The following is a 14,541-nucleotide window of genomic DNA, read 5'->3' on the forward strand; positions in this document are numbered from 1 at the left end:
GCTCATGACAGACGCTGTGCGTCTTTAACTGCGGTGGTGGACCTTTCCTATCATTCGATGCTATTTCTACCGCTCCTGTTATACTCCTAATTTTGGGGTCATTTTGTGGTCAGCTTTACACACCAGAACCAGAAACAGAATCGCTGACACGATTGACAAAGTCCAAACATTTAAGTATTTGGGATGTAACTTTCGATGAAACATTCACATGGAAAGTACTATTGATATGTGCAATACTGTACTATCAGAAACTCTACATCTATTTTACCGATTAAAAAAAGTGAAATTATTTAACAACGCTCTATTTTTATGTCATGTGTTGATTATTGTGAAACTGTCTGGGGTACTGATTCAAAGGCTTATACTTTAGAGGTACAAAGAGTTTAGAATAGAGTTGTGAAACTAATACAGGCGCTGATAGTAGAACTCAGGTAACACAAATGGATTATGACAATAGGATGGGTAACTATTGAAATAAGAATTGAATACTATACAGTATGCACAATATTTAGATGTTTACATCTGTACCATCATACCTATGTGATATTTTGCAATACACTGGTAGCATACACAATATTCTAACCAGAAATCACCAAAATTTTAACTTGAAATACAAACATGTTTTATATATTACGGAATTTAACTCGGGAACAGTTTACCGTATGATTTAAGACAACAAAATTAAACTTAAAATGCATCTTAGATATCAGTATTGAGTGTTGTTTAAAAATAACTGTTGACTTTTTATCTCTCTATGTGGCCTACATAAGGCTTATTTTTTAGTATGCTGCCCCTGTGTAGCATGGTGCTATTACACATTAACGCATGTCTTAGTCTATTGAAATGGTACAAAAGAGAGCTTTCCGTATGCTTTTACGTTGCAATTATTTGCACTACGACCATGCCCTCTCTGTTACAGGATTACCAATTACCCTTGTGACAAGAAGAGAAATACTATAGTTTTGTATTTTGGGGAAAGTTCGTCGAAGTCTGACATGTTGACAAATTTCCTCCCTTTATTTTAATCAAGTGACTAGGTCTCTAATAGATCGAACCACTTTCTTGAAGTTGCCTTCTGTAAACCACAAAAATGAAAAATCATCTATTCCTACAGTTGTTAACCTGCTTAATGAGCAACATTGATTATTTGATGTTGTTTATTAAGCACGTAACATTAACATTACCATTTTTTAATCCCGTCTAGTGGTGGATTAGTTGTTAGGCCTCATAATCATAATTTTTCTTGAATGCAGTTTTTCTATAGGTGGTGATTATATGCATTATTTTTTTTAACTTAATTAATTAATTTTGTAATGTTAGAAATAATTCAATAATTAGAAATAATCAAAATTTTTATGTACTTATATTATCTATATTTATCCCATTTTCAGGCCCGTAGCCAGGTCATTTCAAGGGTGGGTTCTCTGGGCGTGGGGTCCAGGGGCCTGCCTAAGGGCCCCGGTGGGGTCGGGGGCGAAGCCCCCAAAGCCAGAGCAGTTTTTGTTTTTAATGGGTCTATATAAGGTTATAAAAGAAGTTATGTTTTGAAAAAGATCTATGTAATAAAAAGGTGGTAATATAATAAAATTAGAAAATATTTCGTGAGTGGATTTCCCGTACCATTAAAAATCGTAACGGTACTGCATCTTGAGTGGATTTCCCGTACGATTAAACATCGTAACGGTACTGGGTTTGGTCTACAGGAGTTCGTGCTTCGAACAGGTCATTCCATTCATAGAAGAAGCCTTTTGATGGAGAAAGTGTACCTTTTTAGCAAAGGTTTGCCTAGGTCGAAACTAACTCCGGCTATATAAAAATTGATTAGAATATTGAAAATGTTATTCGTGTTAATGAATAGATAAAGATTACTAGGCCTTATATGTCCATTTTTATTGATCTAATCTACGTGTATTTACTTTCATAGTTTATATTTAAATATTTAAAATTGTTTATAAATTTATTTAAAATACTATATGAAATAATGTAATCATTAAAATTTATGATAATAATTGATATTTAAATAAAGCAAAAGATTGAAACATGTTAAATACAGACACAAAGTATACATAGACCTATTTCTAGATTACAAAAAATATGTAAATCTGTATTAAAATGATATAAACTTATATATATATATATCTACATAGAAATATTATGCGTAAATATGTATTTAGTATAACAAATTAAATTTAAACGAAAATATAGAAGAAGCATAGGAAGAAAGAAAAATAGGAAAAAATTGAAAATGAACAATAATAATCATTTTTTCATTATTGCATCACGTTTTTGTGAAAATAACCCACCTTAAAGCCGGAACTATCTGTCGTTTTCTTCTTTGCCACAGTGGACGAAAAAAGTCAGTTATTCTACGACGTCTCATAATTCTTTATCACTAAAAAACACTGGTTTTGACGCACTCCATTCTGTTGTGTGTGTGTCTGCTGTTGAAAACAACCTTCCTAATTTTGTGACTGGCTATGATGACTGAGATGGACCATGTTGACTTATTAATAATATTTTGTTTGGGATGGAAAAAAGGAGTCAATTTCCAAAAAAAGCTCCATCAGCAAATAGGTTAGTGTGCGCTGTGGACAGTATGGCTATAGAATTTACTAACCACACAGTCCAGAATCAGGTGAATAAGTCGCAAAACTTTAGCTGCATTTGGTGGCTCCATTTACTCTAGGTAGACGGCGACCGGTTTCGTTACCGGTTGGTACATTTCTTACAAACATTCAGGCAAAGGCCAGTCAAAGTTGAGACGGGAGCCGGGTTTTTATCGATGTTTGCCATCCTTATATTTGAGCCATCGTAAAATCATGGTTTGCCGGAGTTGCGTTCAATTTAAATCTCCTAACTTGAATGAAGGCTTGTATCGCAGGTTAGAATTTAAAAACGGGTGACCAAATATGAATTAGGTGCTAAATTTTGATTTAATGCTGGGTAAGTTAAAAACAGACATCCGTCCGAGTGGGACTCATTCAAAAATTTGAGGGGGTTCGCTAGAACCATAAAAACCCCTCCTTGCTACGGACCTGATTTTGGTGTCATTAAAGAAATATTTAGGGGTTATAATTGAGTTTAGTAATTTTTAATGTAATATTTCTTTGTATGTATTTGTAATGTTTTGTCCTTTCTTGTAGCAATTTTGTATATAATAATTTTGATATTCTTATATTTTTGTAAATTTCATTTCAGCCATTGGCTGCTGTTTGTATACTCTTCTATACCTGAATAAAAAAATAAATAAATAAGAATAATTATGCTTTCTTTTAGTTATATATATTTTCTTTCTATTTTAATGTTTTAATGTGTGGTATAGCTCTCGGAAGACTGAACAAAAACGTAATAAATACAATGGAAAGTGTCCTGCTATAGTTAATAGCCAAACAAATACCATTAATTAAAGTACAGTATTAATTTAAAGAAATAGTCGTGGAGCTTTAGCAAAGTTGGCAAAACAGCTAAAAGCCAATGCGTGTGCCCTGAACTGGTTCAAATTTATGCCCAGTCTTCTTGTGTTTCAACTCGTGTGCACTATGGCCCATGTTCACAATAAAGAACGCAGTTAAATGATTTAGTTCATTTTAACATCTTGGGTACAAATACTGTCAAAAAAGCTCAACTTCCATAAGCCTCATAATTAGACTTAACTTACTGTACCCTATGGAAGATTAATAGCTCGCTACCGAATACGCATCTCAGTTAAGGTAAGTAGAAATTAAAACATTAAAATAATAGAAAATATATAAAAAATAAATAAATCATTCTTACAAGAGGAAATACATTTTCATCATAATTTATATATTTCTATATATATATTTTTTATTCCTATTTGTTGCTATTGTAGGAATTTCTGCATCTTCCAACACAAAAGTTAATCCAAGTCAGATGTCCACATTCCAATGTGACATTCAAGGTAATGTGGATGGCATTACCATTCAGTTTCTTATTGGCAGTCAACCTGCTTCAGAAACTGTACGCACAGAATCAAATGGAGTTACAAGAGTTAAATTTACCGGTGAAGCAAATCCTGCTGTTACGTATGTCTGCACACTTGCTAAGGAATCTTATACAGCATATGCAGATCATTCACTTAATATCTTTGGTAAGTTGTTTTTACCCAGTCAGCAGCATGCTGACTGGGTTCTGTTTCCGAGCAGTTTCTTCTTTCTTTCTTTCTGGCAACATTTTAAAAGGCTACTAGAAGCAAACTACTAGACCGATTTAATTAAAACTTGGTCAGTAGGACCGGTGCCACATCCCATTTATGTGTTGTTCACAACTTGGGGTCAAAGGTTACATAAGGGGAATTAGGGTCAAAAAACCAAAAATCGTACAAAAGACTACTTGTCTCACAAATAACGTAGCACAGTCTTGTCTTTTGCACATATACATTGGCATAAGGCAGGGTCTATAGAGTGTTCAGGGATAAGGAGTCAAAGGTCATTAAGGGGTAATTTTTATATTTTTTCTGGCAAATTTCCAAACGCTACTAGTGCCAAACGGTTGTGCCGATTTAAACCAAACCTGGTCAGTATAATCGGTGGCACCTCTCATACATGGGGTGTTCACTGCTTGGGGTCAAAGGACACACAGAGGTCATTAGGGTAAAAAACTTTCAAAAAAATGAATAAAAGACTTCTGTCACAAATAACATAGCACAGTCTTGTCCTGGGCACATATGTATTGGCATAAAGTAGGGTCTTTATGGTGTTAAGCGATTTACGGTCAAAGGTCATTAAAGCGTTATTCTTTTGTTCTCTCTAGTAAAATTTCAAAATGCTACTAATGGCAAACCATTGGACCAAATATAATCCTCGAATTTACCAGGAATGATCCTTGGGACCTTCTAAACATGAACAACTACTCTTCACCTATAGGTCAAAAATCACAAGGGTCACTATAGTAAAAATTATCAAATATTGCTAGTGACTAACGATTGGACCAATTGCATTAGACAGACTCCTACCAAACATGAGGTGTTCACAGGTTGAGGTTAAAGGTCACAGTGGTTATCTCTTAAAAAATGACTGGGTTCATGTTCTATTGAACATAGTATCTCTAGTTGTTTCTTTTTTTTTTACTTTCTTTTTTTTTCATTATTTTGTATTATTATGTAATTTATGTTAAATATTAGTGGTTTATCATGATTTTAATGAATTTTAATGAATTTAATTTTATCGTACGTTTTTTTTTCAACTAGTATTACCAACGTACACTGGACAGCCAAGCTCACTGACGAGTACTGGATCATCAGTGGAATTGAGATGGAGGAACTGGAGTACCAGTAGTGGAGATAGTGGTGATGGTCCCGTTATTGGATATGTTCTATATTACAGACGATCTTCATCATCTGGGCTCTGGAGCCACATACCTCAAGACAACAGTCTTACAGCCACAGTGACTGGTTTACGGTGGGAAGAAGAATATGTCTTTGCTATAGCAGCGGTCAGGGAAGGTGCTGGGGGTGAAGGTCCAAGGGGAAGTAATGAGCTAACTGTATCAACAATCTGTGGAGGTAAACACATTTAAATAATCTAATTTGACAAAATGCAAACCTATTTGTTTTAAGATGTTTTTTTTTCTTGGTAGCGCAATAAATGTATTAATTTAAGTAATGACAAATAGTTTATCAATTTGTCAATCAATTTAATATGAAAGTAAGGTAATTTTATTGTAAACATTTCTCATTATATTTTATGAAAGATACATACAATTTTAATGGTGACTTACGCTTCTGATCATGCTTATGATGCTAGTTTTAATAATGATGGTGATCTATAATTTTGTTGAAATGATAAGGATGATGATGAAAATAATGGTGATAATGAAGGTGATGGTAAGGAATTATGGTCATGGTTTATGAAAATAATGATTTAGAGTGATTATAATTTATAGTGATGATGGTAATGTTGGTTGATAGTAGTGATGATGATTTTATTAGGATGTTTTATGATAATGATTATGATTTATGAAGATAATAATTAATTGTAAGGATGATGATAATGATGATGATGGTTTATTATAGGCTTAGTGATGATTAATGATGATGACGGTAATAATAATAATAATAATAATAATAATAGATGATCATAATAGATGATGATGATGATGATGATGATCGGAAAGCTGAAGATGATAAGATTGTTGACATATTTAGACTGTTAATGCAAACAAAATTCTGTAATGTTATTATTAGAATGTGTGTTGTTTTATTTCAGAACCATCAGCACCGGTAGTCGAAGCAAATTCAAGTTATAAGTTACCTAAAAGGATCAACATTGTTTTGCAACGATTAACGGTAAATGGTTCATTCCTTCTTTCTAGATTAATCATTCCTTCCTGTTGATCGTAAATTTGGAAAGAAAATATATTCTTTAATTTTAGTTTATGTACACAGTATGCTTCATTACTCTCTTTGTTGTTGCAATACTAAAAGCATAGATGTATAAAAGCATTTAAAAAGAAAGGATTTTAAAAAATAGTATAAAAACAATGTCATGTTAATATTTTTAGTCTAATGACCTTATCAGCAATTCTGTCAGACACAAATATGAGGCTACAATGGTATTCTTATTATTTATTTTTTTTTAAATATTGTTGTAGATTTTGATGACAAATTTCTGATAAATGTCCTTTTTATTCCTAACAATTGCAAGATGAATAAATATATATAAACTGCTTGTACTAACAAATTTAAATTTCTATAAAAAATACTTAGACATGCACTTTTTTTTATCCAGATTACGGAAGCCAAGTGTTCAACTGGTGTAGAGCGTTATACGATATCTTATAGACCTGTTAATACAGACGTGTCCATGATCACTGAGAAAACGACAATTGATGATTTATATACAATAATGGAACTTGAAATATACACAGAATACATCATCTCTGTAACAGCAAGTAACAAGGATTTTGCTGGGATGGCAAGAGTGGTACAAGTGTTCTCACCTGAAGAGAGTTAGCGTTTTTTCTTACCTCTGTCCACACGTCTACCGTATTAATTGTTATGTAACAAATGACTGCAATTTTTCTAGGCCTATATAAATCTATCTCTATGGTTTCACAAAGCACAATAATTATTGCAATATGCGAATATATGTTTCATAATGACAAATGTTGTAGTATGGCATCATCATGTCCATATATTGAAAATTACAAATTAATTGTGACAGCTCCGTGGTTACTAAGTGCAAAAGTTTGTTACAAAAATGCGACATTACCTTCATGCTATAACAAAATGTGGCAATTATTTACGAAGTACCACAGATATCTCCATGGTTCCAGAAAATACAATAATTATTTCAATGTGAGAATATAGGTTTCATAATGAAATTCTATAACAATAATTTTCACTGTTTGATTTTCCAGTACCTCCAGTTCCAGGAGTCTCAGCAACACAGGATGGTTCATTCCTTACCGTTTCTGTGTACCCATCTGAGTCATTCAACAGAAATCTTTATGGGAATATAATTGGTTTTGATGTGAGATACAGATCAAGAAATAGCGAAGAGTGGAAGAACCAAACGCTTACAGCAGACCAAGGGATCTACGGCTACAAAATATCAAGTGTGGTAGAAGATGCAAAGTATAAAGTTATTGTAAGTAATTCATCTTTACGGTATTTCTAAACCTTAGCTAAAACGCTATTTTTATTTAGGCCTAGTCAAGTCAAAGCAATTTCATGTGTATGACTTTCTGAATTACGCTTAAAAGTAACCTTGACAAATGGACGCAGAACGTATTCTTTCGTTTGGTTGATAATTAGGGAATTAATATTATATAATAGATAAACCATATCTTTATACCTACAGGCTAGAGTAGTCAATGGGGCTGGTGTGGGAAACTGGAGCCCATTTTTCACCGCTGAGCAAAGTACAGGTATTTGTATAAAGTTTTGTTCTATTTCTCTGGAAGTGTGACAGATCATCCTATATTCCTGCATAATCTGTTTATCAAACTACACCACAATGTTGCTACAAACTGAGCATTTTAAAGAACCTCTAAATAAAACTCCCACAGATAACTATAGATATATTGAAACAAACAATAATAAATTATGTTTTATATAATCAATGATAAGCAATTTTTTCAGGGTTTGAGACTTCTGTTGGAAATATAATCTAAAGTGAGCCATTATTTCCTGACAAAATAAAGTGCCCGGGGACACTTTTTTGACATAAATTACATGATATAATTTTGTACTATTTATATAGTACCGACACATAATTTAATATTGTAAGCTTTTTTAGCCTAGCTCTTTTCTACGCCTGGTCTGATTCGTAGGCTCCTTACGCCAATGTCGTAAAGAAGGCTTTTAGCGTATGCAACGAAATACACTCCGCGTTGTCAATATTATGAAAATATTGAAATAAACTAATTTGTAACTTTTTTACTCGAGCCGCAAAACATACTGGTTTCTATAGCACCTAAGTGACCGCTGGGGATAAAAAAAAAGTATAATTATACAGAATTTTATAATAATGATGTCACACTGACTTAACAATTATTTTGTATTAATATTATCATTTTTATTATTATTATTATTATTATTATTATTATTATTATTATTACTATTATTATTATTATTATTATTATTATTATTATTGTTGTTGTTGTTGCTCATTTTTATTTACAATGTCATTGTTATTTCCATTATCATTATTCATATTATTTTTAATTTTTAAAATGCAAAATACTATTTATTATTATTATTATTATTATTATTATTATTATTATTATTATTATTATTATTATTATTATTATTATTATGTCTATAGGATCATCAATCCCGGGATTCATGATTGTACTAGTGGCTGCTCTTTCCATCATCATCATCTTTCTTATTTCCTTATTTGGCCTATACTACAGGTATTGTTTTTCGATACATTAATCATTTTAGTAACAGTATTAAGTAAAATATTCAGTAAATGCTTAGATTACTATCTAGCCTTTAAAAAATGTTGTTACTCCATCGTCCTTTACCATTTTTGTTTATTTATTTGGTCGATTGTGCGTATTAGTTTGATTTTTGGACCTTTTCTGTATCCTTTTGAAATTAATTTAATTACGTTTTCTTTTTTCCAATGTTTAATGTTATGACAATAATATATGATAGGTTATTTAACGAAATAATGTATATACTTTAATTTCAAATGTTATTGAGTTGTTGACATTTATGATATTGTTAATAATTTCAATACAGTGCACCCTATAATTCGAATTCCGAGACTCATCTAATTCGAGACCACTTTGTCAAAGAACTAATTAACAATCTTCAATGAAAAAGCCAACGCTCTAGTAGAGACCGAACGCCGAGACAACTCAAACTTTTCAGGTCCCAGAGTGGTCTCGAATTGTAGGGCACACTGCATGATTGAATATGAACTCACTTGATTATCTCTTTCATTTAACATCTATTTTACTTACTTACACATAATATAATTTGTTATTTTGTTCCTTTGTTCTTTTGTGTGTTAAATCACTCGTTCGTTTGTTCTTCATTTGTTCGTTTGTTTATCCGTCATAAACCCGTCGTTTCTTACTTTTAAATTTCTTTATTCATCTATTCATCATCACCGAACGACCGATGATTAACCGACTAACCAACAACCAACCAATTAATCTTTCAAAAAAATAATTTGAAAGAAGTAGGTCTAATACATCTATCTATTCCAGATGCAGCCATCCAAATGGGAACAATACGCGTGAAGTCCAAGATGACAATCTGACAACAAATATTCGGGCAGTTGAAGACGCAACTGAACTTAATAATTATGCCAACATCGTTAGAGACGATTTGATAGAGCAGCAATATCAAAACGATGTCATCCAAACAAGGACTGAAAACACGTATGATTATGCAATTTCACAGACCAGTGGACGTGAGGTCTAACTACTCCCAGAAGAAAACATTCAAGTTACCAAAACAAAATCGATCCTTATCAAATCCCCTTGAAGTGTATGGGACATGAATATGAGTAATGCTTTTCCTCAATATACCAACATAAAATATTTACTCTGCGATATCTAATAAGTGTTTATTAGTATCTGAATGTTTACCGCTTGCAGTTTATTTTAAAATGTATGCTAATGGACAAAACTGAGAGGTAATTCATGTCATGGGTTCCTCTCTTCTTCTTAGCTTTGGTAAGTCCTAGGACAAGAATGCAAAACATGTTTGCATACACATTTTATTAATAACAATATTAAAAATGATAATAAATAAGAATGAAGCTGATGATTCAAAATATAAATATAATCGTTATAATGACTAAAGTTATATAATTCTTCTGTCGTTAAGATCCGCCTATTTAAATAGTTATTTTGGTTCTTTCGAAATTTAAATTTTGAAACGTAGAATTAAGTGATGTATCTAGTTGTTAAGGTTGTTTGCTTGTTTTATAATTAATTTGTGGTTTTACTTTTAAGGTTGTTTGCTTGTTTTATAATTAATTTGTGGTTTTCATTTATCTCACTGTTTTTGGTTCCATTCTGTAACTTTCGGGCTCCCTGCCTTCGGATGCAAACAATTAAAATAAAAAAAATGTTATCATTAATTACTTTCAGTGAAAAGCCGTTTCCTTTGTTCTGATTCGCTGTCTCAGCTCTCTGAGTACGAGATGCAATCTTCGACATTACCTTTGCCAATATATATCGCTTTGAATACAACTACGGCACATTGAGAAAGACGACCACCATGCTACTGCTAACTAAAAATCAAGAAAAACATAACGAAATTAGTTGTTTGCATGTACAGAGGCTAATTTTGTTGGGAGGATGCTGTCAAACTAGACACCAGAAATTATAATGGTACGAGAGGATTTAAAGTATTTTGTTACCATATTGGTGGAAACGTCTGATTATTCAGGACTATCAAGTTTGCAATGACTAAAAATTCTGTGTTTTCTTTAAGAGAAGCATATATTAACGATATCCATTTTAAGAAGCCATGCAGAAAGTGGGCCTAGAGAGAGCAGGGTTTTTTTTTTAAATATTTGATGATGAATTTATGAATTTCCGGCTGATCAGAGAAAGTAGACATTTCGTAAGAGGATTTGATTAAGTTTTGTTTCCATACAATCGCTACACATTATCGCCGATAGATTTCGGTGATGCTGATTGGTCGGTCGAATCAGAGAGCCTTCCTGATTGTGTCGGGGGATTGCTACGCAGTACAACGATTACACTGAAAACACTGTAGCGACAATGTAGCGATTTTAAGGAAACCAGGCTTTAGGGACGTTACGGTACCCAGAATAACATTCATTATGAAGCATGTCCAATGGGCTCAACATATTTTTAGTGGCATACTGAATAGTGAATAAAAGAATATTCAATTAAAAAGATTTTGTCTTCGTTTTGTTCATTATTACAATCAGAATAATAATGTTTTTGAAATACAATAGTGTCTGTAAAAATCAATATATTTAATCATTTGTTCGGTCAAAATTAACATAAAAATCACAGAAACTCCACAATATTGATAAAAATCAAAACAGACGTCGCGAATTGCATAAAAATTATATTAAATAGCCCTGGTTCAAATTTTACCAAGGGAGCTATTAGTCCAGCCTGCGAAAATAGTTCTTGAAGTGCCTTCTTTTCTCGTGGCAAAATTATTAAATTGTGTCCTATTGTAGTGTAGTAACATTACAAATTTTTGAAATGGTAAAAAAAAACCCTATGAACTTTGCGCCAAGAGTTTCACCCCACGTCTTAAAGATAGCAACTTGCTTAAAACTCGAGATTATCTTTGGCCTGTTATTTATATATAATTGGCCCTTAAATACATTAAGAAAACCGTGTACTAACATGAAATTGCTGAAAATTTGCAATTTTCTCCCCTTTATATAAATTATGCTTATGAAATGCAATTAATTTTACTTTTAATTTTGTTTTATATTGTAATGAATTTAAATACATTATTGTTGTGAATTGTGAACACGTATGTAAATATCGGTACATTATAGGATCACTGTATAATATGAGAGAAAACCGAAAATGAGAGCCATGGAAAAATAGAACAAATAAAGATGGGCGATGATCCCCACGAAAGAAAAAAAAAGAAAAAAAAGAAAGAAATCCAGGGCAATATAGCTTATGTATGATTTATCATTTTCAACACATACCGTAAAAGCTCGAATAGAATCCCTATGAAATTAATATCGAGAGTTTTGAAATCTTGAAATGAAGCCCCCAACCCACCCCTTCTTTAGTTTGCAAAAATTAATCTCAAAAAGAAAGCCCATATGCTTCTATTCACGATAGTATGTGCTTCTTTACAAGATAGTATAGTAGGCGTACTTAAATGAATTTTAAAGAAACAGATAAACAATGAAAAACACTTAGTAGTTTGTGATTTAATACCGATTAATACACTCCATGATACAGATTAATTTTCTCTCTGATGTTGTGATTGTATAAAAATATTCACTTTATTTAAAGAAAAAAAGATTTTCTTGTTTTTTAACAGGATTTCATGGTTGAAAACTATTTCCAGTAGTCATTGTTTTATAGTAGTAGTAATTCCCAAAAGTTGCGCCATTATTTTGAAAAGAAGCCCCTCTCTTTACTTGTATAAATAGTATCGAAAATCCTAAGGCTCTCGGAAAGAACCCCATCCTACAGTCCTATACAAAGAAGCCCAGGGCCTCTATGAGAGGTTTTACGGTAGCCTATTGCTCATTTTTTTTGTCTATTATTTACATAGAAAACCGTAATCAAAACATTGTTATAGAGTACTACAGTGTTACGTCATGATACCGCGTGATACTACTCCGTTGCTGTCGTTGGGAAAAGAGTTCAACCGGGCGTCATTTTCGCCACTGACAAACCATTGATCCCAATTTCTAAAGTAATTATTAAGATGTTGTATCTTACTTTTTCTTTGTAAATTTTAATTGATGACTAAATGTGTGTTCGATAACTAATACGAGCTTTTGTGTTTTTAGTACATTTTGATGGTAAAATATTAGATGTTAAAATGCCTATTCCAGAAAGCCTATGAAGGCATTCAGGCGTATTGAACGGTAACCAACGTCTGTTGACAACAGAGAGTGCCACCTGGCGTCGTGACGACACGACATGGTACTCTAAGCTAAATACGAATATAATGACATCATTACAAACCACTGCTTTCCTATTGTTGTTATTCAAGGCTAACGAGGACTGGAGAAACCAACATGTCGAATTTTGACATATATTTCCTGGTTCAAATTCAAATTATTTTAGTTGGATTCAAAATAGGTAATGTATCTACTTGTTCATATAGTAAATTTAATTCACATTTGACAAACTATTGTAGTTCTCAGACGTTATATCGTCATTACGGACTTATAAAATCCGCATACGCCTTAAAACTAAAAGAAAGTGCATACTTTTGGAGTCCGTACTGAGCCCAAAAAATCCGCAATGAAAATATAACGTCCCCTGATATGGTTAGTATTTACCATCAATAAAAAAAAATCCCCTTTGGCGGTAGGGGGTGCGTGCAAAAATTTAAGGAAATAGTACCTGTAAATGGCCTGAACAAAACTTAAAAACATTCTCTTTGGTGTATTTAGGCCTACTTTACCTACTTTCAAAGCCGTGAGTCCACAACAACCTAAGGCCCGCCATGGTTGGGGCAGTGGTGAGAAAATTTGAGGAAATAGTACCTCAAGATGGCCGAAAATGATGTACTCGGGCTGTACAGCGCTCTTTAGTTATCATTTATGCATTTATGTCAACAATTTTCAAACATATCTTCTTGACTCCCGAAAGGTGAGGAGATGTCTCTTATACACATCTAGATGTGTATAAGAGACAGCGCTTGTTCCGTAGGAAACCTCAGACCAACCCCCACCCCCGTCGGGCAAATCCTGGAAACCTGGACGTTTACCCCTTCCCCCATGATCTGCGCCCATTGGTGCGTGAGACACTACCTCAACCCCAACATGGTTGAAGCTGAGGTGTGAACATTTTGAGAATATGGGCCTCTGGGTGCACGGAAATTGCACTCTCATGTACCTTAAAAATCTTACCAATAATTCATATCAACAATATAATACAACAATTGTTTTTTCTTTTTAAAATTTAAGGGGGTGCGATCGCACTCTCTACATCCCCTCCTCCCTACATCCGCCCCAGGGATCTGCTGGGCAGGCCTATGACTAGCTCAGTGGTGGCGCCAAGGGGACAGGGGGAATTTTCCACCTTTTCGGACAGGCCTGGACCCCTGTCGTCCGACGCCATGACGAGGTCGCCGGATCAACAAAATAATAATTTCCCTATCCAAATAACGTTATTTTGATGGCCAATCTCAAATATTGTGGTTTCTAAATGCACAATTTTGACCATATAAGCCATAAAAACTCTCCCGGACCCCACGACCCAGGCTTTAGTCGTCCCCTTGGTTCGGACACCTCCATCGGACATGTCGGACCCCTTGTCGGCAAATTTCTGGAGCCATTGGTGCACAGCTATTTCTATCATTTTAAATGATATCTAAATGTCGTGTTCTTTTACGAGAGTGGATCAAGTTAGGTGGTCTCC

The 14,541-nt window shown here is 33.4% G+C and overlaps 2 protein-coding genes across 2 annotated transcripts in view; both read left to right on the top strand.

Moving 5' to 3' along the window:
- The window catches only part of LOC117123173 (receptor-type tyrosine-protein phosphatase mu-like), a 41,808-nt gene extending 30,522 nt beyond the window's left edge, over positions 1 to 11,286 (top strand). Inside the window, exons 4-11 of the mRNA XM_033269025.1 lie at positions 3,851 to 4,108; positions 5,207 to 5,521; positions 6,225 to 6,304; positions 6,747 to 6,966; positions 7,378 to 7,607; positions 7,821 to 7,887; positions 8,787 to 8,877; positions 9,685 to 11,286. Of these exons, the coding sequence (XP_033124916.1) occupies positions 3,892 to 4,108; positions 5,207 to 5,521; positions 6,225 to 6,304; positions 6,747 to 6,966; positions 7,378 to 7,607; positions 7,821 to 7,887; positions 8,787 to 8,877; positions 9,685 to 9,901 (1,437 nt within the window). The 5' untranslated portion in view covers positions 3,851 to 3,891 and the 3' untranslated portion in view covers positions 9,902 to 11,286. The remainder of the gene's footprint in view (positions 1 to 3,850; positions 4,109 to 5,206; positions 5,522 to 6,224; positions 6,305 to 6,746; positions 6,967 to 7,377; positions 7,608 to 7,820; positions 7,888 to 8,786; positions 8,878 to 9,684) is intronic.
- A 1,890-nt stretch (positions 11,287 to 13,176) lies between these two features.
- Positions 13,177 to 14,541, top strand: part of LOC117123161 (tyrosine-protein kinase receptor Tie-2-like) — a 28,917-nt gene continuing 27,552 nt past the window's right edge. The window contains exon 1 of the mRNA XM_033269012.1: positions 13,177 to 13,254. Within this exon, the coding sequence (XP_033124903.1) occupies positions 13,191 to 13,254 (64 nt within the window). The 5' untranslated portion in view covers positions 13,177 to 13,190. The remainder of the gene's footprint in view (positions 13,255 to 14,541) is intronic.

This window comes from Anneissia japonica, unplaced genomic scaffold, assembly GCF_011630105.1.
Source record: "Anneissia japonica isolate Jap-2015-1 unplaced genomic scaffold, ASM1163010v1 scaffold560_len657749_cov147, whole genome shotgun sequence".
Taxonomy (NCBI): Eukaryota; Metazoa; Echinodermata; class Crinoidea; order Comatulida; family Comatulidae; genus Anneissia; species Anneissia japonica.